Raw genomic sequence first — 23,985 nt, 5'->3', positions numbered from 1 at the left:
TCCTGTCTCCACACTCTTCCCCCTTCTCAGTCTCCCCTTAATCAGATGAGCACATAGAGTTTAAGAGCAGGAACTTACTTTCGTCCTCTCCTCAAGCCCTGATCATGTTTGTAGGTTTTGGGGTAAATGCTCTCTAGCCCCCTGAACCTTACCATGGTATCAGCAGTAGTGGAAGGACAGCCATAATGAAGAAAACATAAAATCGACAATCCGCAATTGTGAAACAGCAGGCAGAAAACAAGGGGAGAACTTGTTCTTTTGAAAAGTGTTAAAATAATAGCAAGTCTCTGTCCCCCCCACCCCACCCCCATGCCCAAACAACAAGTGAATTCAGCGATTCAGTCTTAAAATAGCAAGTCCCTACACAAGCAACAGAACAGACAGGAAAGAGCCCTGGGTTCATTATAGCAGCATCAGTACCTAAGCATCATACAATCTACCAAACGTTTTTATAGATGCCAGAGACTCTGAATCTCAGTTTGAGTCTTTGCCAGCCAACTCCCCAAGACCTCCCCAAGGTCTTCTAAATCCTGGGTCTCCCCTCTACTTCCCACCCTCCATTCATTATCTGCTGATGCCGCTGAAGTGCGACTTGATGTACTTCAACTTCCTCATCTGCAAACAAGCACCAGCCTTCCATCCTGCTTTTCATGCTAGTGTAAGCATTAAGGGGGATTTCAGTGAAGATAAAAAGCAGTCGAAAACATACAGCCCTCATAAACCTGACACGTATTAAATATTTCTTAAAGAAGTTACTGCATAGAAGAACCTCTTGATAAATTAAAATGTTTTAAATTGGGGCACCTGGGTGGCTCAGTGGGTTAAAGCCTCTGCCTTCGGCTCGGGTCATGATCTCAGGGTCCTGGGATTGAGCCCCTCGTCGGGCTCTCTGCTCAGCGGGGAGCCTGCTCCCCCCCCCCCACCCCCTGCCTGCCTCTCTGCCTACTTGTGGTCTCTCTCTCTCTGTCAAATAAATAAATAAATAAAAATCTTTAAAAAAAAAATGTTTTAAATTGTTAGAAGGTAAACTGAGGCCCATTTAACATTTTAAGGGCTCATTTGGGCAAAAATCCATTCCAATTGGGCAGCACCAAACCCAAAATAATTAGGAGCTCTCTGCCCATAGGAGCCAGGGGAAAGCCTTACACAGAGAAAGCGTGGAAGCAAAGAATGCAAATTATTTGATTGGCTACAACTTGGTTTTCTGTGACTGGTTGTCCTTAGCATTTTGGTTTACTAACCTTGAGACATTTACAGGCTTAGGTCGCCAGGGCATCAGAGCCACAGCTGTCTTATGGTCTCTTTGTGTAATGAATTAACATAATAAAAACCTTAAACATTCTAATCACGTGATTTCACAGGGGTGCTGTCCAATTACAAGTGGAATAGGATAAGGTCCTGTTTGTATATTAGGGGCAGTAACACATTTAAAATCACCGATCATCATTTCTACTATTCTTCTTTTACAAAACTAGAATGATAGAGCAAGTGTAAAAAAAAAAAAGAAAAAGAAAAAGAACAGGAAAGAAAGAAAATATGACCAATCATACTATATATAAAATGGACTTTTTAGATTTGGGTGTTAGGTAAAAATTAGGCAGCCATGTTAATTATATAACTAAATATGATTTAATTTTATACTTTGTTAGAACATTCTATAAATGAATTCACAATAAAGATATAGAAAGCCCTTCAGCACATTATATTCCCTCCTTATGGCTTAGAAGATAATGGTCACCATTGTCTAGTTTTAGATCTTCCCCAGCATTCACCTATTAATTCCTGAGCTCCTCATTTGCATCCTTCATTTCCTTCTTCATTCTCCCCACTCTCCCCTGCCTGCTACAAGACTTGCTGCTGGCCCTCCCAGAACCCTCAACAGTCCTCCTAGCCCTGCAGTCCTTGCTGCATTTCAACACAGCACACACGGACCCCAGGCTTCCGCAGAGGGCCATCGCAAGAAAACATGCGCTGGCCAGCCGAGGATCTCTTTCAGCACCAGAGGGACCATGCCCCACTCTGCACAGACTCCAGCCTTAAACAAACATCTGCCAGATGTAAGGGTAGAGTTCAGGCATGAGTTGGGGATGAAGATTCTCCATCCACTGCCTACCCAGTCACCACATGCAGACCTCCCAGGAGAGGAGGATAGACGTCCCTCAACCCACTTCAAGTAATCCCATGAAGCTAGAATCTCCAACTCTGTCTTCCCCCTTAGCACTCACATCCCTGTAATAACCAGTTTATCCAGATTCTCCCCCAGAAATCCAGGGTCGCCATGAACTGCACAGATGGGGAAGGACGGAAAGCCAACATAGTGCCTGCAGGTGCCCCAGTATCTCCGGGGCAGTAAAGGAGAGCCAAGGCATAAATGTGTGCTTTATGGAAACCTCATGTATACATTTGGTTTAAAGCAAGATGTTTTTTCATGTGGAGTGTGGTGCCTGAATATGTAGCAATTGTTTTTCCATTCATCTTAACACTTTGACCTCCATGTGGGTAGGATGAGGCTTGCTTGCTCTGAACACACATGTGGCTGCTTCTTATCCCTTCAGCTCAATGGCCGATACTAACATAAGCACCTTGGCTCTCCTTGGGGACTACCCTGGGCAACACCTTCCCAGCCCGATGGAGACCTAAGAACCCTCTTTCCCATGCTTCCCCTCTAGAAGCCTCCACCTAGCCTTTCCCCCAACCAACCACTCATGTTCCCACATGCTACACTATTACACCCACACATCATAACACAACCTCACATATTCCCTTCAAAACCAAACTTCGAACTTTCCAAATGACACACTCACTCTAGAATGCTTAAGTATTTGATGGCCAACTTTTTGCCTTAAAAACTGAAAATTGGCAGGAAATGATAGTATCTAGTAATACCACAAAATAAGCACTATTGCTGGAGGGAAGAATAAGACATCATCTAATACTGCTATCAAATTTTCAGGTCCCTAAACTCTGTAATTCTTCCCTTAGGGGATGGATTATGTTGCAGAATAGTATTTGGCTTTCTTCTGTGACTGGCTAGAAAAGTGAGTTCCCTTCCTAGAGATCCAGTTTATTCTTAAAGGGTCCAACAAAAAGTCTTATAGGGGACCATCTCTTCTTATGTAACAAACTACTTTGGTCTTTTCAGGAAAATGTGAGGACATCTTATAGATTGAGGAAGACCTGGATGGGTGGCCAGGGGAGACCAGAGTTTAAAAATCAACTGAAAGTACAAAAGAAAAATTTAAGGACCACAGGCCACCATGGGAAGCCTTACACTGGACACAAGGCATGAATTATACTAGATCGCATTCATCTTTTCATTCAACTCCTGTGCCAGGCGTTGTCTCAACTTGATCCCCGCCCTGATCCAGCTGCCAGTAACTTATTAGACAGTTTTGTTTAAATGCTAGACTTCACTGGGGCCTCGGAGGCTCAGTCAGTTAGGCATCTGACTCTTGATTTCAACTTAGGTCATGATCTCGAGGTCCTGGGATTGAGCGCCACATCCTACGTTAGCCTCCACGGTTAGTGGGGAGTCTGCTTGAGGATTTTCTCTCCTCTCTCTCTCTCCTTCTGTCCCCCTACTCATGCTCTCTCTCTCTCTCATGTAAATAAATAAATCTTAAAAAACTAACACATGCTAGATTTCACAGGAAGTAGTTACATTATTATAAATTCTTGGTCACTTTTTCAGGGTTTTCCTAAGAATTGTGCTTAGGCTCATGTGTATATCATTGGGGGATGAGACATCCATCAGCTTACCTGCTTCATTTTTCTCTTCTTCTCCATGAGAAAGAAAATTAACTCTACCCCCAATCAATCTACTTTTAAAATATCTTATGCAGCCCCAAAATATTTGGACAAGTAGGTTTAGCTGGCGTCTAGGAAGCTTCAGATGGGTTATTAATGTTTCAGTGTTTACTCAAAAGAGAGAGAGCGAGCATTGATAATAAAGGAAGGAATGAGGGAAAGCTCACTTGAAATCGCTTCTGCCCTCTGGGTGTGTCTAGAAGGGAAGGATTACTGCTCAGTATGAAAGTCAACTTTCTAGTGGATGCTTGGCTAAGGTCAGATAGCTTCTGCACTGCTACAAAAAAGTTAATTTCCTGTTCCATTTTTCCTGAAGCATTTGTGCACTTGGCTAAATTAATGCTAGATTTTTCCACCAGGGAAGAACGAGGCTTAGAGCTGAAACTATTGGAATGCTATTATACTTCCTATTGCTTGTTAAAGAAACAGTGAAACATCAAGAGAAAACAATTGTGACAGTGCAATTTTGGACTCCTAGTAGCGTTCTGAAACATAACTGCATAACTTGACATTTGTGTAGCACATTATACTATAACATTTTTATGAAAAAAGGAGTATTGCCTGTACTCACATTTATGTTGCCTACATGCATTTTTTCCCCTCAAGAGATGCCAAGTGCTGTGAGAATATTTTCATGACATTATCCTTTGGGATGTATTAAATTAATTGAACATGGAGGTTATTAGACTGAAGTGGCCTGAGTGAGTGGTCTAGGTAAGCAAACCAAAATCTAAGGCTGTAAATACCTCAAGCTTAGCAAATCCAAACCTAAGGACAACCAACCAAAAAGAACCAACTAGGCTTTAAGCTTCAGCCAGTCAAAAACAGCCTTACCTTTCCTGTGCCTTTGTCTCTTAAAGTCTCTCCCTGAGCTCCTGGTGGGGGAGACACTCTTAACCACTTCTGGTTTGTGGCAGCCTGATCGGAATCCATTTTTGCTCAAATAAACTCTTAAATTTTCCAATATGCCTCGGTTTATCTTTTAACAGATGTGATAATGTTGACTCCCTTGCCTCTTATAATCCCAATGCTTTCCAAAACATTCTGAGCTACAGTGCTACACTGACCCCATGACATCTCTGTAATGTATATTTTCATCCTTATGCCACAGGCTACCAAAAGAAACCAAAGAAGTCACTTGTCGGTGGTTACCCATCTCTTCAGAATTGGAAGTGGGCCTCCATTAGTTCTTTATTCTTTCAAGTTTTTGTTTAAATTCTAGTTAATTAACATATAAGACAATATTGGTTTCAGGAGTAGACTTTAGGGATTCATCATTTACATACAATACCCAGCGCTCATCACAAGTTGCCTCCTTACCAGGCATTAATTCTCTTTCTCTTTCACCTGGAGAAAGTGAGGGGGGCACAGCAGGATCTGCCTCAAATAGACTGAACCTCAACTGGTGGACCACAACCCCAACAGTTTTCCTTATGTCAAAACCAGGAAGAGACACCAGGACCTGGGAGCAATATTACTATTGTAGTGAGTACGAATCTTTAATAAATAAAGTGTAATAAATAAATGAATAAATAAATAAATAATATATAGTAAGTGCAAACCCCTACTAAATGAAAAACAGGAACAAAATACAAACTAACCACATAGCAAGTAAGCCTAGACCATATGCGTGTAGTGATAAGATTAGCTCGCAGTAACAAGTTGTAAATATTTTTAATTTGTGCAAAATATCGTAGACCAAAACATGTTTACGACATGTGTATGTTTTTGGTGTGTAAGCATAAGAAAAATAAGTGATATAATATGTTTATGAAGGAGACTTAGCACAGTATATAAGGAGGCATCGGGTTGGACTGAGGTGAAGCGAGTTCCCTGTCGGGAGGACATCATCGCCGGTGCTACCGACACCCCGACAGTTTCGTTGCCGACCACTCGCTGGTTCTCAGTCTCAACTTCTGCAGTGACCTCTCTGTCTAGATTGTAAGGCGACGTCTCCTTCTCAGTGACAACGTCAGCGGACCGTGACCGGGCCACGATAGTGGTGCGGACCTCGTCCCAATAAAGATCAAGTGAGTTACATCATATCCATCTCTCTATCTCTTCTTTACACGTCACGACCTCCTGGCGGGATGCAGGGGTTATGCTCGCAACACTATTTAATAAATTTTTTTCTCCCCATAGATTATTTACTATTATGAGGCTTTTCCCCTGCCTAACTCTCCCAGACTGATCACTTTTCCCAGATCCCTCTCTCACGCATAGTCAGAATATACTTTTAGGGCAGCAGGTATGAGCTTGGGTTTGCCAAAATTAGCTGTGAAGTGTGCTATAAGAAATTGGCTATGAAAAGAATTAGAATATCAACATTGGTGAATAATTTGCACTTTATAAATCAGGAAAGATGTGCTGCATTCCTACTACTTGCTGCTGAACACTTTCTGGAGCAGGAGGGGAATGAAGTAATATGTGTCCAGGAAAAACCAATGGAAAGCTTCCCTTTGAAGAGGTGTCAAGAGAGAAACTCCGAAGACCGCTAGCATAGAACATGCTACCTTCAATATCTGCCTAAATAGAATATAATTAAGAAAGCACATAGGCTGAAGATAAAAAATAGGAACTACATATGTGCATTCTTGAAAAAATATATATCCTATAAGCTCTGAGTTGTGTTTGTTTTTGAGGTCAAAGCTTACATCCAGCTTCTTACACCAGCATTTACTGAACACAAACCCTAGTCGGCCACCCTGCTTGGTGTTTTCAGACCCATAACCAATTCTTACACATCAAGCTTAGCTCCATTCTTCCTGTGAGAAATTCAGAATTTAGAAATCTAGGTAAAATCTGCCTGTGACCTATACTAATAAATGACACAGAACTTGAACCATTATGCACCAAAGGCCATGTTTGTTCCACAGTACACCTATGCTCTCTTGGACTTCTTACTCAATACACTTAAAAGGTTTGAGGTCAGAAGTCTCGATGGAGATAATTAGGTCTATCCCCATCAGTATGTAGGGAGTCTGCCTCCCTCCAGCCACCGCCAACCTCACCCCTTAAGAAAGTGCCCAACTGAGATGCACTATAGGCAATTAGCAGGGGTTCCATCCAGAGTCCCCAAGTAAGGATTAGAGATACCAAATGTAATTATATTTCAGAACACATGATTGGGCCCATTCTGCTCTTCCAAGTCCATGAGGTCTTCTTAATAATTATTTTGTATCATCTACTATTTTGGATCATAAATGAATTAGCTTCCCTTAGTGAATTTAATTGAAAGTTATATAAGTTTTTTCATTAATGCTTGTATATGGCAAAGACTCAACTTGTAGCTTTTTATTATATTCCTTTTTACCTCTGTCCATGTTTAGTCTAGATGTTTAGTTTCGCATTTTGAACAAGTCTCTGGAAAGTGCAAACGTTGACAAAGTACTATTTACCATGTAAATTTCCAACTTTGGTATAGTTTCTGTTAGAGAACATAAATCCTATTTTAGAACATGAGCTCATCCTTTTAGTGAGAATGGCTCCTTAGAAAAAATATCTCAAAGGGAAAAATGAAACCAAACATTTCTTTCACCCCAAAAGGCCACAGACTCAAAGTTGATAACAGGAAGCACTTTTTATAATGTGAGTGTATCTAGTGGTTTCCATTTCAGAGGGTTTATGTGAGTTTCCAATTCCATTAAAATAAGAAACAGAATTGCTTAGAGGGAAAAAGAAACAGAAGCTACTGCCACTGCCTTAAAAAAAAAAAAATGAGGGAGAATGACACCCATAAAATGATTAATTCTTTGATTCATAGAAAACTTAACTTACTTAAATATGGGCTTCATCAAGACTTCATTAAAATTTATCTAATGTAAGCAAATTTGAATCTGTTTAAAATTCAGTATGAACAATTTTTCACCCATGTGCATGCTTCATTTTAAAAATCTAACACAGCTCTAATCAGCTATCTCAAAGAAATCCACAGGCATTAAATGCTCGTCAGGTAGCCCAACTTATTCTATGAAAATCACATACCTGTTAGTACGCTGACATCATCTCCTGCGAGCCTCCTGTGCATAGTCCCCTGTATTTAGATTCCCATCAACATACTTTTTAAATATTTACTTTCAAAATGGTTAAAATATAAAATCACATAAAAGGAAAAGCTCAATTTTGGTAGAATTAATCTGTTTAAAAAAATGAGAATTGCTTCATAGAAGGAGAGGTTAGATGATGGCAACCAAGAAGCCAAGAAAGATGGGAAGTAATTAGAAAACCACATTGCTTGGGAAATGATCTTCTCCTTGTCCTTCTCCTCCTCTTCCTCTTCCTTCTTCTTCTTTTTTTTAAGATTTTATTTTATTTACTTGAGAGACAGAGAGAGAACGCATGTGAGCAGAGGGCGGAACAGAGGGAGAGGGACAAGCAGACTTCATGTTGACTGCAAAGCCCAATATGGAGCGTGACCCCATGACCCTGAAATCATGACCTGAGCTGAAATCGAGTCAGCGGCTTAACTGACTGAGCCACCCAGGTGCCCCCCCGCCTTCTTTTTCTAAATATGGGAGATACTTGAGATCTCTTACAGGATAAAAATCCCAATGAGACAAAAAATCTGAAGAGAACGGGAGAAACGGATGGTAACTAAAGCAGATATAATATAGCAAAATGGGAAATGATTAACATTAGCCACAAGCATCAGAAAAGATGGTACAGGGATACTGGAACAAGATGAAGATGGGGTGGAGGACCCGAGAGCTTAACAAAAATAAAAAGGAAGAAACAAACATTTCCTCTCATTTTTTCATTTCTGCTTTAAAGTAGGCTTTCTCTGATTCCCCGAAGTCATGATTCCTTCCTTCATTTATTTATTGACTAGATATTTATTCAGAGCTCACTCTGTGTCCGAGACTGTTCTGGCACTGCCAGAAGCAGTTAACAAGTTAAGTCAAGTACTTGCTCTTTAGGAGCTTGTATTGTACATAGGGAGAAAAGCAAAACAAAACAAAACAAAACAAAACAAAACAAAAAAATATATATATGTATATATTTGTTCAGAGTCTGAAATCTTAACCTCTTTCCTCTACTTCCTACCCAGTTCATCTCTCTACCTCCTCAACGATAGCATATTGTTAATCCTGGCATCTCAAACTTAAAAAACAAATAAAAATTTAATAAGTTTCAGCCCAAACCAAAGATCTTGCCTACGGATAAGCAGGTCTGATTCCGACAGACAGAACAGTTTCCCCAAGTTCTGTCTTGATTCTAAAGGCTCATTTTAGAGAAGAGACAACAGCGTAGACACAGGACAAAAGGGAGAGAAACTCAACAAGGCTTTCCTCTCAGGCGCTCCTTACCCCGGGACCCCATGTTCACTGAAGCAATTATTTACTGCTCGCCTACTTTGTGAAGGCCAAATGTTAGGGTCTGTAGGGACTACGAGGATGAGCAAATCCTCAAGGAAATTACGCTTTCTGTGTGTTAGCCACTTTAAGTGCTTCACAAGATTTATCTCATTTAAGGCTCATGTTAGCCTTGTAAGGTAGGTGATAATATATCCCTTTTGAGGTGAGAAAATGAAATCCTGAAGAGATCAAGAAATGTGCCCAAGGTAGCAAGGTAACAAGTGCTATGAATTTGACTCCAGAGCTCATGTGCTGAACTACTCTGCCTCCCCAATTTTATTAGTTTCCTCAGGCTGCCATAACAAAGTACCACAAAGGCGTGGCTTAAAATCACAGAAATGTATTATCTCATAATTCTGGAGGTTAGGTACCTGAACACAAGGTGCCAGCAGCACCACGCTTCCTCTGAATACTGTAGGGGACTTCTTCCTTGCCTCTTTCTCGCTTCTGGTAGTTTGCCAGCAATCTTCAGGTTTCCTTGACTTGTAGCTACATACTCCAATCTCTGTCTTCATCATTACATGGCATGCTTCCCGGGTGTCTCTTTGTTTGACTATCTTCTTATAATATCAGTCATATGGAATTAGGGGCCCATGATACTCCAATGTGACCTCATATTGACTAATTATATCAATGACTAACATATTTCTGAATAAGGTCATATTCTGAGGTTCTGGAGTTAGGATCTCAACGTATCTTTTTTGAGGGGAGCACAATTCAACCCATAATGCCAATGAATGGATAGAATATATGGAAATAGGATGGAGAGCACACGAAAATAGAATAAAATATATGGAAATAGAATGGATATAGTAAATGGAAATAGAATAGAGTATACAGAAATAGACTGGAGATAGTAAATGGAAATAGAATGGATATAGAATATGGATATAATATATGGAGATAGAATGTAGATAGAATATAGAAATAGAATGGCGGGTATATGGAAATAGAATGGATATGGTATATAGAAATAGAATGGAGAGTGTATGGAAATAGACTGGAGATAGTAAATGAAAATAGAATGGAGATAGTATATGGAAATAGAATGGAATATACGGGGGAAAAATGGAGATAGTTGGGAAATAGAATAGAGACAGCTAGAAAAACACAGGTCTTAGTCTAATCTTATCGTTATCAACTCCATTTGTTACTCTGAGAGGCACTTCCTTTCCGTGAGCTGAACTTCCTTTTTCTCACTTATAGAATACATATCTTGAACCTAATGATCTCCAACTTGTTTCCAGTTCTATATTCTCACGTTTCTTCATTTCTAAATAATTATAATGAAAATAAATTTTACTAGGGATGCTCAAGCACACATCAAGTCATGGAGATAAGGCCTGACATGAAAGGGAGGTAAAATTCCAGTTTCCAGAATGCTTTAAGAATGTTTGTGAAGATGTCTAGAGGTATAGATTAGGACAGACTTGCTGGCGGGGACTCCAGGCAAAGGCAGAGATGGTGGCATTTGGAAACAAGGGAATGGCTTGCTTACGGATTACAAATAAAGAAGAGTGGGACCTAAGACCAGAAAAGTATGTTGGAACACACTAGGCATGAGAGGGATGGATTCTATCCAATTTAATTGGTTCAGTATAACAACTACTGAAGGCTATTTAGGAGAGATGCTATAGGAGTTATACGTAGATAGCTTAGAATGTGCAGTAGATTGAAAGGGAACTAGTTAGGTGACTGAAAATAGTCTAGGTTAGTAGCAATGAGGACAAAGCATTAGATTGTAATGGTAAACTCTAAAAATTTGGAATACTAATTAGTTATTATCTGGGTTCATTTGGGGGACTTTTGGGAAAAACCCATTTATACCAGTCATAGAAGCTTGGTCTAAGGTGATACTAACTAAAATTACTTAGAATAATAAAGGGCTGTGCTCCCCCCTAACACATTTCACATACACATGCACACATACAAACACAAACAAATAATAAATAATAAATAAAGAATTACTTAGAATAATAAAGGAGGTAATAATAAATAATAATAAAATTACTTAGAATAATAAATAGTAATAAAGTAATAAATTACTTTGAATAATAAAGTACATCGTAGTCTCAGAGAGAAATCAGAAGTCAGAAGTCAGAACTAAAAAAGGAACAGCATGTCTAGAGGCATTATATAAACCACAAAGAGGGCATCTAGGAATAGGCCAGGGGTCAGGGAAATGGAGAACAGACAGGGAAACAACATACAAGTTGAGTTTGGTTGAAACAAGTGATTCTGAATAATCTATAGTCCTGTCCTGTCCAAATTAGAAAGGCCACAGCTTTTTTCAGGTTCCTCTTTTTCTCTTTTTAATTGTTACCTTTTTAAAAATTTTAATCGTGGTAATCGACACAAAATATAAAACCCACTGAGCCACCCAGGCGCCCCTGGGCATGAAAATTTTGAAAGAAAAACATCTGGATTTTCACAGTTCTTATCACTCCTCAATAAAAGATAGCAGGAAATTAAAGATGCACATGGTGGATTCAAGAGTGGGATCCAAACTAGAAATCTATGTGATAGGTTATCTTGCAGGTTGAAAAATTAATGGTAGACAAAGTTGATATCATTACCAGGGGGAAATTATAAAACAGACAACTGAAGGCCCAATACACTAAGTTTGGCGATGTCTACTTTTAGCACCAGAGGAAATGTACCGTGAAAGGAGACGACTAGTTATCCATAGAGATCAGAAAATAATCCCATTCTGTCACTGAACTGAAAATTTCAAGAAAGAGTTGTTGACCAATACTGTAGGATGCTTCAGAGAAGAAGGATGAGGATTGAAAATAATCATTTCATCTGACAGCCACGGACTCACTGATGTGAGTCTAAATGAAAAGGAGAAGGGATGGGTAGGGGTGGCCGGGAAGTGAATCCAGAGCTTCTCTGAGAGGAAAGGAGAGAGGAGGGCACATTGGGTGAAGTGGATTGCCGGGTACAATGAAAGCTTATGGCTAGCTTTCTTATGACTATGTTATGAGTTATGAGTATGTTTACTGACAGAAGGCATGGTCCAATGGAAAGGTCTGAAATGGCAATAGAGTAACTAAGAGAGAGTAACTCTGGAACCGATTCTGGAAAAGGCTGAATGAAAGGAGGCGTTCAAGAACACAAGAGGAAAGTAAGATTTGGCAAAGAAGAGGTACTGGGAAACAGTCTTGGAACTGGATCCCCTACCTCCAATTCTGCTCCCTCCAGTCCATTCTGCAATATGTGTTCTGGAATGTTCTCGACAACATAAATCTACTTATGCCTTTTTCGCTTACCACTCTTCAGGGGTTCCCTGCTGCCTTCAGGATAGAATTCAGACTCTCTATCGGGCCCACATATCCACATCTAGACTCTGCTGAATTTTCTGCCTCATTTATTTGCCTTCCTGCTATGCTCCCCCCCAACACATTTCACACACACCTGCACACACACAAACACACATACCCTCCACTCATACAATACTTCGAATCTTCCAAATCTATCAGGCCATTTAATTTCTTCTTTTCACGTGTGGCATTTTCTGTTTGTAAAACATTTCTTTTTCTCTATCCCTTCGAACTCCTGCTCATCTTTCGAAGTGCTCTATTAAAGTTATGGATTTCCTAGCATTTATTTAACTACTTATCCATCTCTTCTGTGTCACCAGTGACTAGTATAGTGTCTGGCACAAACTGCTTTACAGAGAGTCACTGAAGGGATGAAGAAAATGAAAGAATGCACTGAATTAGGAAAACAAAGGGTAAAGATGAAGTGAGCTTTTTTTTTTTTTTTTTTTTTTAATTTGGAGAGCTCTCAGTGAGAGGATTATAAATATTTCACTTAAGGAGTGATGCCATTTTCCAAGAGTAAGTGCATATTTCAACATTTTCTGTGGCTTTTAGGAAGCAACATTAGCATAATTACTGTATCAGACACCAGATCACTTTGCCTCACATACTCTTCCTGGACATTACTCACGCCATGGTTGTGGTAATCCATGGACACCATTTTTACCATGACCACCAACCTGGGAGTTCCTATAGGTCATATTGATTGAGAAGGAGGAACCACCTTTTCCCTGACAGGACTGCACCCACTGAAACCCTGGCTTCCCCAGTGGCCATCCTAAGACTCCAGGCAACACCATGTGGAAGTAGCATGGGACAGTTCTAACCAAGGAAAGACAGAAGAAGGGAAAAACCAAGAGATAGCTTGCTTGTCCCTCCTGACCCTTCCCTACCATGCTTGTTCTGAGATGCGGAGTTTAATACAGTCTCCCTGGTTATGTCTCTCACAAACATACCCACTTGTCTTTGCTCTCCCTATTCCTTCCCCTCCTGCTCTTGCATCCCTGGGATTGCAGTATCCAATAGAGTATTAGCATTTAAGTGCTTGGCTCAGGTCCTGTCTCCAGAAGACCTGGGCGAAATAAGCAATTTTTAGAAATTTTCAAATGTTAAATATATTAGGCATTAGTGGAGACACAAAGTTAAACAGAGCATTTTTGTATGTAAAGATTTGAGTATTTGCATTGCATTATGCTCATATACTGGGAAGTGTAGTTGTAGAGAAGAGTCACTGAAGGAGAATGGAGAGTCCAGAAGACATGGAGAATGAAGAGTCGAGCAACGAAGAACTACTCATTCTCCAAGTGGAGCATCAACAGGAGGTAATCAGTAACACATGGCTCCGGTGAGTATAAACGTGTTCTCCAAAGAGTACAGCCTCCATTAAAGGAACATAAACTAAGGATGTATATTGGGCATATTTTCTTCCATTGTGTCTGTTTATAATTCAATGTGCTTCCTATGTTGTGAAATATTTAAGTGTTAGATTCCAGGAAAACAAATCAATCTACTGAGCGATCTACTTCAATGAAGACAAGTAGAATTGTCTTCAGCTGACACACTACATTAATATAATTTTAAGACATGGCAGATTATCAGCCCAAACTCAGACAACTAAGATTGGGAGAAAACCCTGAAGAAATGACAAAAGTACAGCGGCTTAGCAAGGGCCTTTGGAAAGTTCAAACGGAAAAAAGAATGAAAATCTGGCCAGAAGAGGGAGAGTACTCCCTCACTATGGAAAGTTGGCCTATACTAGACCATGATCTCAATCTGTATTGAAAACAGTTTCAAACAGTGAACCACGTCCCAGCTGCAAAGGTGTTAAGGGCACAGTCACGCACTTTTAACTATCTGCTACTATAGAACCCTCTGTTGCTAGACTGATAAAGGACAAAAGGTCTTCTCTTAGAAAGAACCACAACCAAAGCCACTGGGGAATAGTTCCTGCTTATTCACGAAAGTATGAAAACTGTGATCCAAGAAAGTCTCTGTGAGTGTATTTTAGTTTCAGAATGTTTATCTGAATGTAACGCTTTTCCACATGTCCTTGCATGGGGATTCTTTCATTAAGATTTTTTTTTTCCTTTTTCAGATTTATAAATCCAAACCCAACTTATACTTCCTGGAAGAACAGTGAAAGTTTACATGCATTGCTGTTTTAAGCATTTTGTTTCTTAGTATTTCCTTTGGTCTGACTACTTGCAGGGCATCGGGGTTTTTCTCAGACAAATGTACACACATGCATGTGTACAATACTTTATGGGACATGTCTGTGTTTGGTGGTCATCTTCTAAATCCAAATACTTCCTAGAATCCATGAACCTTAGGTCAAAAATCAGTTGTTTTAAGTCACTTTAAAAATCACTTTAAAATGGGTGGGTATCAGCAAGGGAAAGCCCTAGAAAAATGAACATTTTGGTTTGTAAATAAAAGTCATACCCAAACCTAAAATTTCTAGACAGAAACAATGCTTCTTCTATAAAAGCTAATTTTAGGTCTTGAGGAAAATCTACACAAGCACCCATCAGTGATTTTTCTTTAATGAACTTCAGAAGGTCGCTCTTTTTGAGGATGATCCACATACATTGATCCCAAAGACATCTGTTTCTTTACTTTAGCGATCTTACAGAATGTTTAATCTCTAAAGCTGGATTATTATTTGATTTTTTTTGAACATGTATTACAAGGAGAACTGGTTTTCACTAACTTCCACATGATTCTTTCTAGTTTCCTTTCTATCTCTAATAGAAACTGGCTCTAAACCAATGGCTGACACAAGTCAGTTAAAAATAGAGATACATGGCAAATGTTTGGAAATTTACTTTTATATCCATGGGCTTATGGATTATAATTGTGAATTGAGAATCTTGTTTATGATTGAAATATTTAAGATTGTGAATAATTGAGGGGAAAAGTCATGGCTTTTGTGTGTGTGTGTGTGAGGAAAATTCTAGAGTGAATACTTTACACAAGCAGCCAATAAGTTTCAGATGGTTTATAAGTAGCTGGAGATCCAAAGCTGAAATGGAATTTTCTGTGACAGCCTACAAATAACAGTTAACATATGCCTGTGTTACAGGCAAAAGCAGGAGTCACATGAAGTCAAGCAGGGAATAAGAAGAGCTATAATAATGAATAAAAACCTTTTTGTTGAAAATTCTTAGCACCCATTTTTGCTCTTTACTTAAAGAGCAAAACCAACTAAAGAAAAAAAGAGCAAAACCATTTCAAGTATTTTTAAAGAAACTATATTTATTAATATTGGGGGGAAAAACAACAAGAAGTGACTTTATAAGTCACAGTTCACACCCATTAGAAATTTGATGTATTAAAAATGCAAATAAAAATTAATGCTAGTTCAAATGAAGAAAAAATACAGATTCTTCAGTGATGTTAGAACAGTCAATAACTGACTCACACTCGTAGTTACAGTTTCATCTGGGAGTGTTTCTAGTTATATTATCTGCTATTCTTTGTCATGTTTCTTGACATTGTTGATAAACTAAGTCACTCAAAAGTTAAAAAAATTTTTTTTGTTCTAACCCATTATATCATATTTCAGTAAGTTCTTACAGTTGTGCTTTCACCAATGGCTATCAGAGCCTTGACCTTAACTTTGATTTCAGCCCCAGTGCCATGGCAGGAACCAAGTGGTTGTACCAGGTCATCCTGCTCGCCCTGTGGTTTGCCTACACATCTCTGACAGCCACCTTACCTGTGCAACGATGGCGAGCGTGTGCACCCTACCTATCTCACAGGGTTATGAATCTGAAAGGAAATACATAAAGTTCTTGAAACAAGATGGTATTCGGATGGAGGCATTAGAATTTCAATAGGAAATTCTGCTCCAAACATAACCACAGTCGTAGGATCTACCCAAATCAGGTATGAGATAGGACCTACAGCTTCCTAAATTATCTTGCTATACCTCTTGCTGGAGCACTGAAATCAGTGGCTTTGCTGCCATGAATTTTTGCATGTGCATTTTTTGTTTTCCTTTTTCTTTTTTAGACTGGATTATTTTAAAGGTCATCCTCTCACTGACAGGCATGAGCAGAGTGGTATATTAAAACAGAAATCTTGTGTGGGGGGAGTTACGTGTTTTGTGTTTTTTTCCAACACTCAACAACAATTAGTAAAGTTAATTAGAATAGTTTAAGTATAGAATAACTAATAATTCCCAATTCTACAAACAATAAAATGCCTGGTGTCAATTCTTTTGAGGAAACATTATACTCTTCCTTTAAATGGTTCAGAAATAAATACGTTGCCTGAAAAATCTGCTCACCAATTTAAAATCGATTTAGTCGATTATAAAATGGCATTCTGGAATATCTTTGAGTTTGGAATGGTCTGGGCACTCAAACTGATTACCTTAAGGGAACACCCAATGTTGATCAAATTTTATGAGTCTTTGATTTACGTTCCTGAACTGTAAATCCTCATCTCTCTCAGAATCCTAAAACTTTATAAAGAATTCATATACTCCCACCAACTCCCAATTGTCTAGTTCATTCAGCTGAAGGGGAAGTGAAATTCTAAGAGACAGAATAATGGCCACGACTTTCTGGAAGCTGAAGCTAGCATGTGTCTCACTGTCATAAGGTCACTCTCTGGGCCGTTGTGTACTCTGGATCCCTTTCAGATCTCATGGAAGTTAATTTTAGTTTTACAGAAAGGACAGAGAGAGGCAGACTGCTATCTTTACAGAAAATGTCAAGGCTAAGCTTGTGACCATCTTACCTTTCTGATATCCTGTGCATTACCGGAGGGAAGGAAGCACTGACTGTCGGGGGAGAATCCCATCTTGCATCTGCTTGCCCGGGTGTCAGGGGCTGTGTTCGTGGCAGCCCCAGGGACAGTGGGTGTGAACTTCCTCGTCCCTCGGAGGGTCAGGGTCTGGTAGAAGAGACAGACTGCCACCACCAAGCCCACCAAGAAGGGCCGGGGACAAAATCGCCGGCGACAAGGGAACACTGGACGACAGACCATGACCAGTTCAGCTTCACTTGGCCCCTGTCCACGTAGCCGGAGAAGTCATAGCAGCTATTTTTTGTCAGCATGAAAAATACAGATCAGCCTTCTCTTTCCACAATTGAAATCAAGATCGCTCCATCCCCGCTGAAGAACTTTCCGAAGGGGTCATGCCAAAGAGTCATAGGTCCCCAAAGTCTGAGTTGGTTAATAAGATCCCTTCCATGGATGACAGTGAAAAGTGGCTGGCCCGGGTTAAAACAAAACAAAACAAAACAAAAAAACAAACAAAAAATCCAAATAATAATAATAGTTGCAACTAACAACCTGAGCGTACCCCCAGGCTGCCAGACTGTTGCTTCCGGTAATGCCTTATTTCCAAAACATCCTTAAACTCACAGCAAAAACTTCACAGGGGGAAGAAAAAAAAAAAAAAAAGAAAAAAGAAAACGCCCCCAGAGTCAGTGTGGAGCCTGGAAACAGCACTGAAGAGCGCAACAGACTGAAAGGGAAGTGCCTGCTGGCCCCGGGATGCCGGCTGGCTGCCTCCGCGGTGCCCCAGGGCTCCTCCAGGTTCAGAGCCGCCCGGCTTGCAGCCTTTCGCCTTTCTCCGAGGTGTCCCCTCCACCACTTCTACGCGGCCACTGTCCCGTAGGCATTCTCGGCTTTTAGCATCAAAAGGGAATGCGGGTGTGATGGGACCCGGTGACTGCTAGGGTTCTGCTTGTATTAGTCTCATTGCGCGTCAAGTTCAAAGTTCTATGTACTCACTCCGTTTTCATCCTTTTAGCCAAAAAAAAAAAAAAAAAAAAAAAAAAAAAAAGTTTCCATGATCATCCCCTCCTGGACTGCTGGCCAAGAGCACTCGGAAGGAAACAGCCAGTCGTGTGACTCCAGTTCATCCCACCCCCCACCCCCGACGCGCACGCCCGGCCGCAGGCACAGCGCCCCCCGCGCGCCGCCGCTCTCTCGGCCGCCCGCGGGGGCCCCGGGGGAGCAACGCCGCACGGGCCGGCGGGGCGGGGCGGGGCTACTACGGCTGGCGGCGCGGAGCCCCGGGGCAGCCGCAGCGCCCGGGCAGCTCACCCGCGGTGACACACCGTGGGCTGCCCCAGCCTGGGAGCCGCGCCTCTCCCTGGCCTGGAAAGGCGCCTTGCCTCCCCCCTCGGGCTGCAGAATTTTAAATACACGTCGGATGTTTGACGCCCTGGGTCCTCGCTTTCCCTTCTCACGGCGTCGGAAAAACAAATAGTCCTTCGTCCAACGACGGCAAAGGTCGAGGGTGAGACGAACGCGAACTCCGCGCGTGGACTGGAAGGATCTTTACTCGAGGGCATGGGGGTCACTCTTGTGGGGGATAAAAGGGTCTCGAGTAACGCCTGGACCCCGGATCTTGAAAGCCCGAGTGTGCACCGGGATACCTGCAAGTCGTCTTTCTGCCGCGGGGGCACCTAACTGCTCTCACCCGGCTGCTTTCCCGGGCTAATGACCGAGCCTTTCGGAGGCTAATTGCCTGATTCTTTGCTCCTGTGGTCGGTGGAGAGTAGCGGGTGATTTTGCTCTGCGGAAAGGGATACGCGGCGGGCTTTGTGCACCGTCCCGCACAACCTAACGCTCTGCACACCGCCACGAGGACGTCCCTAGCAGGGCAGTGTTCTGCAAACTGGATCCATCTACTCCTGCCGAGTCAGCGGAGGGAAAGCCAAGGCGAAGCGCCGTCCGTCCAGGGCCTGCGGCTCAGCTCTTCTTCCAGCGCCTGCTTTGCGAAACCTGGCTACACAGGACTGGCTTAGGATCATAGCGCACATTCTCCAAAAGCTCTGAACCTAAATAGGTTTTGTAACCGGTTTCTAACGCAACCTCTTTCTTGGGGGTTGGGGCTCTTCTGGGAGCCCACACCCCTGAAAGGAACGCTTCCGTCGGTCATGCACACTTACATTTTGTGAGACGGAGCGCCCCCTAGAGAAATGGGCCTCTCTGGTTCCTTACTTGTAAGAAACTCGTTTAACACCTTTATAAAACAAATTAAAGCTTTACAGAATAAGTATTCACACGAAAGCTAGCTTTATCCCAATTCTTGCATATATCCCCCTCTGGTGTGTTTAATATTATTTTATTTATAGATTTAGAGTCCTCAATCTCATGACAAATGAAAAAGTATTAAAAAAAAAATGAAGTGTCAACATGGGGGCTTAAGTGGGTAGGAGAAGAAGAAGTGAAACAAGATGGGATTGGGAGGGAGACAAACCATAAGTGACTCTTAATCTCACAAAACAAACTAAGGGTTGCTGGGGGGAGGGGGGTTGGGAGAACGGGGGTGGGGTTATGGACATCGGGGAGGGTATGTGCTTTGGTGAGTGCTGTGAAGTGTGTAAACCTGGCGATTCACAGACCTGTACCCCTGGGGATAAAAATATGTTTATAAAAAATTTTAAAAAAATGAAGTGTCACTTGATTTTAGAAGCCAAGAGAGTTTTAAGAAAAATGACCAAACAATAATGTTGGAAGGTATATTTTTAGTTGATGCAATGTGATTTGAGAGATACTAGGAATTATGAGATCTTTACATCGCAAGTGTTCCTGTGTTGAGATTGAATGAGATAAAGTTCTTTACTAGGATAAAAGTAATGGACATGCATTTCTATTAAGGCAAAAAGTGTGAAAGACAGAGTTTGAGGAATCTGGAGGGCCATTTTTATATATCGTTAAGTTGTTGAGTACAAGATACGAAAGAAAACATAAATCAAGATGCTAAAACCATAGTGCCTTTGGGCTGGGAAACATGAGACAACAGCATAGATGATTTTATAGCAAGACTTCAACAGGGATCAGAAAGAAAGTGGACAACTGATGTTCTAGAAATGATACCAGCGGCCTGAAAAACCCAATTTCCTGTTTCAAACACCAAGTCTGACGGTGTGGGAGAGGATGGTAGTACATACATACATACATACATACATACATAAAGGATATCTGCTAAGTGAGAAGAGGGAGAGTGGAAAGGAAGATACAGCAAGAAATAACACCAAATAGCCCAAGGGGGTCACAGACAACCTCGGATACCCAGTCTGGGTAGTAGCATGGTGCAGCATCTTAACTGTCTTTAAATGAGTGATCTGTAGAAAGAGGGCACTTGGGCCTTCTTTGAAGTGTTGTTGGCATGCCGGATGATGTAATGTACGGAAAGCACCCAATCGTTCTGTGGACAGGTGTTGGAAGAATGCATGCTCAGCGCATGCCTGTTATGTTTTCGATGCTGAGGTCGAGCTCAGTCTGGAGTGGTGTCAGACACAAAAACAGATAATTATCAAATACTGGACCTCTTGTAATCCAGAAGCCCAAAGGCGAACACGAGCATTTAGTATGTTCTCTTCCCTCTGTTCTGTTGAGACGGAGGTTGGTGGCAGATGCTGGTTTGGGAGAAAGAGAGCAAGAGTGGGATGAGCGTGAGCAGTAGGTGGAGAAAACAAGTAGTGGGTATTCATGGCCCGGCTGTGATGGAAGGCTAAGGAGGAGCATGTGTTAGAGTCCGAAGGCGTCAGAACAGGGAACAATGAAGACAGAGGAAGCTGCTCCAGGGAGAGGGGTGGGAGGGTGACGTGCTGTAGGAATACAGACCTGTGGGTTCTGGCAGGGTTTCAGACCGAGTGCTTCGTGCAAGTAATTTCATAAAGTACCCTTCTCCTTGATCATGTCAGTACTCAAGAATCTGTAAGCAGCATTGGCCTGGGACAATAGAGTGACAGGCCTTTTAGAGTTTTCTCATTTCAAGGGCAGACAAAACAGAACAATCTTCCTCCTCAAACCTCTCTTCCATCACATGTATGTTCCATTTTGGGTTTTTGGTATGGAGTGTGCGGTGAAGGGAGAGGGTGAAAGAAGGTATTTTGAAGAAGCTGAAGAAGGAGTTTTGAAAATGTATTCTATTACTAGACTCGAGTTTCTAGATGAATCAACAGTCCAGACAGAACACATCTTCTGAACTAGATGCTTTTCATTTTATTTTATTTTAAAATTTTATTTATTTATTTTGACAGAGAGAGATCACAAGTAGGCAGAGAGGCAGGCAGATAGAGATGGGGAAGCAGGTTCCCCGCTGAGCAGAGAGCCCAATGTAGGGCCTGATCCCAGGACGCTGAGACTATAACCTGAGCCAAAGGCAGAGGCTTTAGCCCACTGAGCCACCCAGGCACTCTGATGCTTTTCATTTTAAATTGCCCACTAGCCCAGCATTTCTGGGCATGCAAATCACCTGAAGATTCCATAGAAGAACACTTCGCGCTGCCTTTTTTAAATGGGACATAAGTCTCCAGCTCTCCAGAGTTCTCAACTGGTTGCTTTACTCATTTTTCACAACTTTCTGTATAAGCACTTTAGATGACTTTTATCTAATTCTTTCCTGTATTTTAGTGACTAGTATACTTGTATCTTTTTACAGTATGAACTGCTTTGTAACAGAAACTATTTTACTCATCACCATATCCTTACAGCGTCTAGCAGTGTCTCCTGGCAAGTGATTTAAAAATTCCTATTTGTGGAGGTTTATACATAATAGATTTAAACAGTTTCCATACGATTTCCATTTTTCCCACAGGAAATATTTCACATCTTGGTAACATGCAACACAGCAGGGGCAATTTTGTCCCCCAGGAGACATGTCGCAATGTCTAAAGACATTTTTAGTTGTCACAGCTTGCCGGCCCAGGGGGATGCTGCTGGCATCTCATAAGTAGATGCCAGTGAGGCTGCTGACGTCCCGTGGGGCCCAGGGCAGCCCCGCACAACAAAGCAGCATCCAGTCGAAAATGACTAGAGGACTAAGGTTGGAAAACTGAAATTTAATCAAAGAATAGCTACTGCATAATTTTTATATGTGGCTGCCTGATTGTTACCTAAGTTAGAATCGTGTTACCTGTGCAGCTTGTGGCAATGACACTGGGATTTTAACCACTTCCTGAATGTGTAATTATACCACGCCTTCAAATAAATGCAACTTTGTCCACATAATTTCCTTGAAGTCGCTCAGATTTGCTTTTAAGATATGCATCCTCTTATGGGGCGCCTGGGTGGCTCAGTGGGTTAAGCCTCTGCCTTCAGCTCAGGTCATGATCTCAGGGTCCTGGGATCGAGTCCCACATCGGGCTCTCTGCTCGGCAGGGAGCCTGCTTCCCTCTCTCTCTCTCTCTCTCTCTCTGCCTGTCTCTCTGCCTACCTGTGATCTCTTTCTGTCAAATAAATAAATAAAATCTTTAAAAAAAATATGCATCCTCTTAAAAGACTATATATTCATATTTGGAGATATATGTATACATACATGTATACAGACCCATATTAATGCACACAGTCTAAGGGAAGGAAGGAAGGAATGGAGAGAGGCAGGAGGTTAGGAGGGAAGAAAGAAGGAAGGGGAGAAAGAGAGAAGGAAAGGAGAGGAGAGGCAAGGAGAAGGGGGGGGAGGAGAGGAAGAAAGGAAGGGGGAGGAGGGAGGGAGAGAAGAGGAGGGAGGGAGGGAGGAAAGAAAGAAACGAAAGAAAAAGAAAAAGAATCACTTCAATCAGTGAGCACACAGGTAGACTGGCAAACATTTAATCCAATGAATTACACTATTTGTTTTACTTTTTTAGAGCCAAATTCACACCTTGGGATGGAGCCAGAATTCCTGTTTTAATCTATCATTCTATAAAACATGAACATAGTATCAACTTGTGTTTTTTAAATTAAACACATCAGATCTTCTCTGTAAACCTGCGGAAACCATAATACATTCCAAAAATTGTCACAGGATAGTCACATAATTTAGTTTCTTTTTTTAAATGTAATTATAATTCAATCATCCATTCATATTTTCAGAAAGTGAAAGATATTTTGAAATTTTTACAGCATCAAATTTACTACCTAAAAGACGGATGTTTGATAGGGGATGGAAGGGAGGGACGTTTTATCTTACCACTCCAATGAAGGCGAATCATTTAGCTAATCTCGGTGAGTACGAAGGACACATTCTTTGATACAGTATGGATGATTTTTTGGTTTTTATATATATATATATATATATATATATATATATATATATACCGCTTAAATTTTAAAAGATTACTCCTATATCTAAACCATATGATTCTAATATATAAACTTATTTTGTTGTTGTCTTCAACAGACAACTGGACTCTTTTTCAAACATTTATAAATGATAAGCACTGGTAAAATGAAAACATCTTTTTGGCACATTTGCAAAAACCATTCATGAAAATAGCCATTTGTCATATTAAAGATAAATACACAAGTTCTTCAAGGATACGGACATAAATTTTTTAAAGTTCTAATGAGAAATACTGGGGAGAGGTCATATTAAAACTTTCTGCTAGCTAGTTAAAATATTAATTACAATATTAGTAAAATTGGTAAAACATAAGCAAAATTCTAAATAGCTAACTCATATTTATTTCAAAGGGTTATTCAGAAATATTTCTGGCTGGCCTCCTGTATTACATTTAACCTAGGCAGCTTTCTAAAGTACTTAGTAC

The 23,985-nt window shown here is 41.0% G+C and overlaps 1 protein-coding gene across 2 annotated transcripts in view; it reads right to left on the bottom strand.

Annotated features, from left to right (window-relative positions):
• CPED1 (cadherin like and PC-esterase domain containing 1) overlaps nt 1-18,226 on the bottom strand; it is a 277,556-nt gene extending 259,330 nt beyond the window's left edge. Inside the window, exon 1 of one of the 2 annotated variants that reach the window (XM_059171684.1) lies at nt 17,231-18,226. In XM_059171684.1, the coding sequence (XP_059027667.1) occupies nt 17,231-17,479 (249 nt within the window). In that variant the 5' untranslated portion in view covers nt 17,480-18,226. The remainder of the gene's footprint in view (nt 1-17,230) is intronic. The other variant, XM_059171686.1, reaches the window with a different exon arrangement.
• Nucleotides 18,227-23,985: the final 5,759 nt, after the last annotated feature.

Source organism: Mustela lutreola, chromosome 4 (genome assembly GCF_030435805.1).
Source record: "Mustela lutreola isolate mMusLut2 chromosome 4, mMusLut2.pri, whole genome shotgun sequence".
NCBI classification, from domain to species: domain Eukaryota; kingdom Metazoa; phylum Chordata; class Mammalia; order Carnivora; family Mustelidae; genus Mustela; species Mustela lutreola.
Note: the sequence above shows the minus strand (reverse complement) of the source record. Positions and strands in the feature narration are given on the sequence as shown.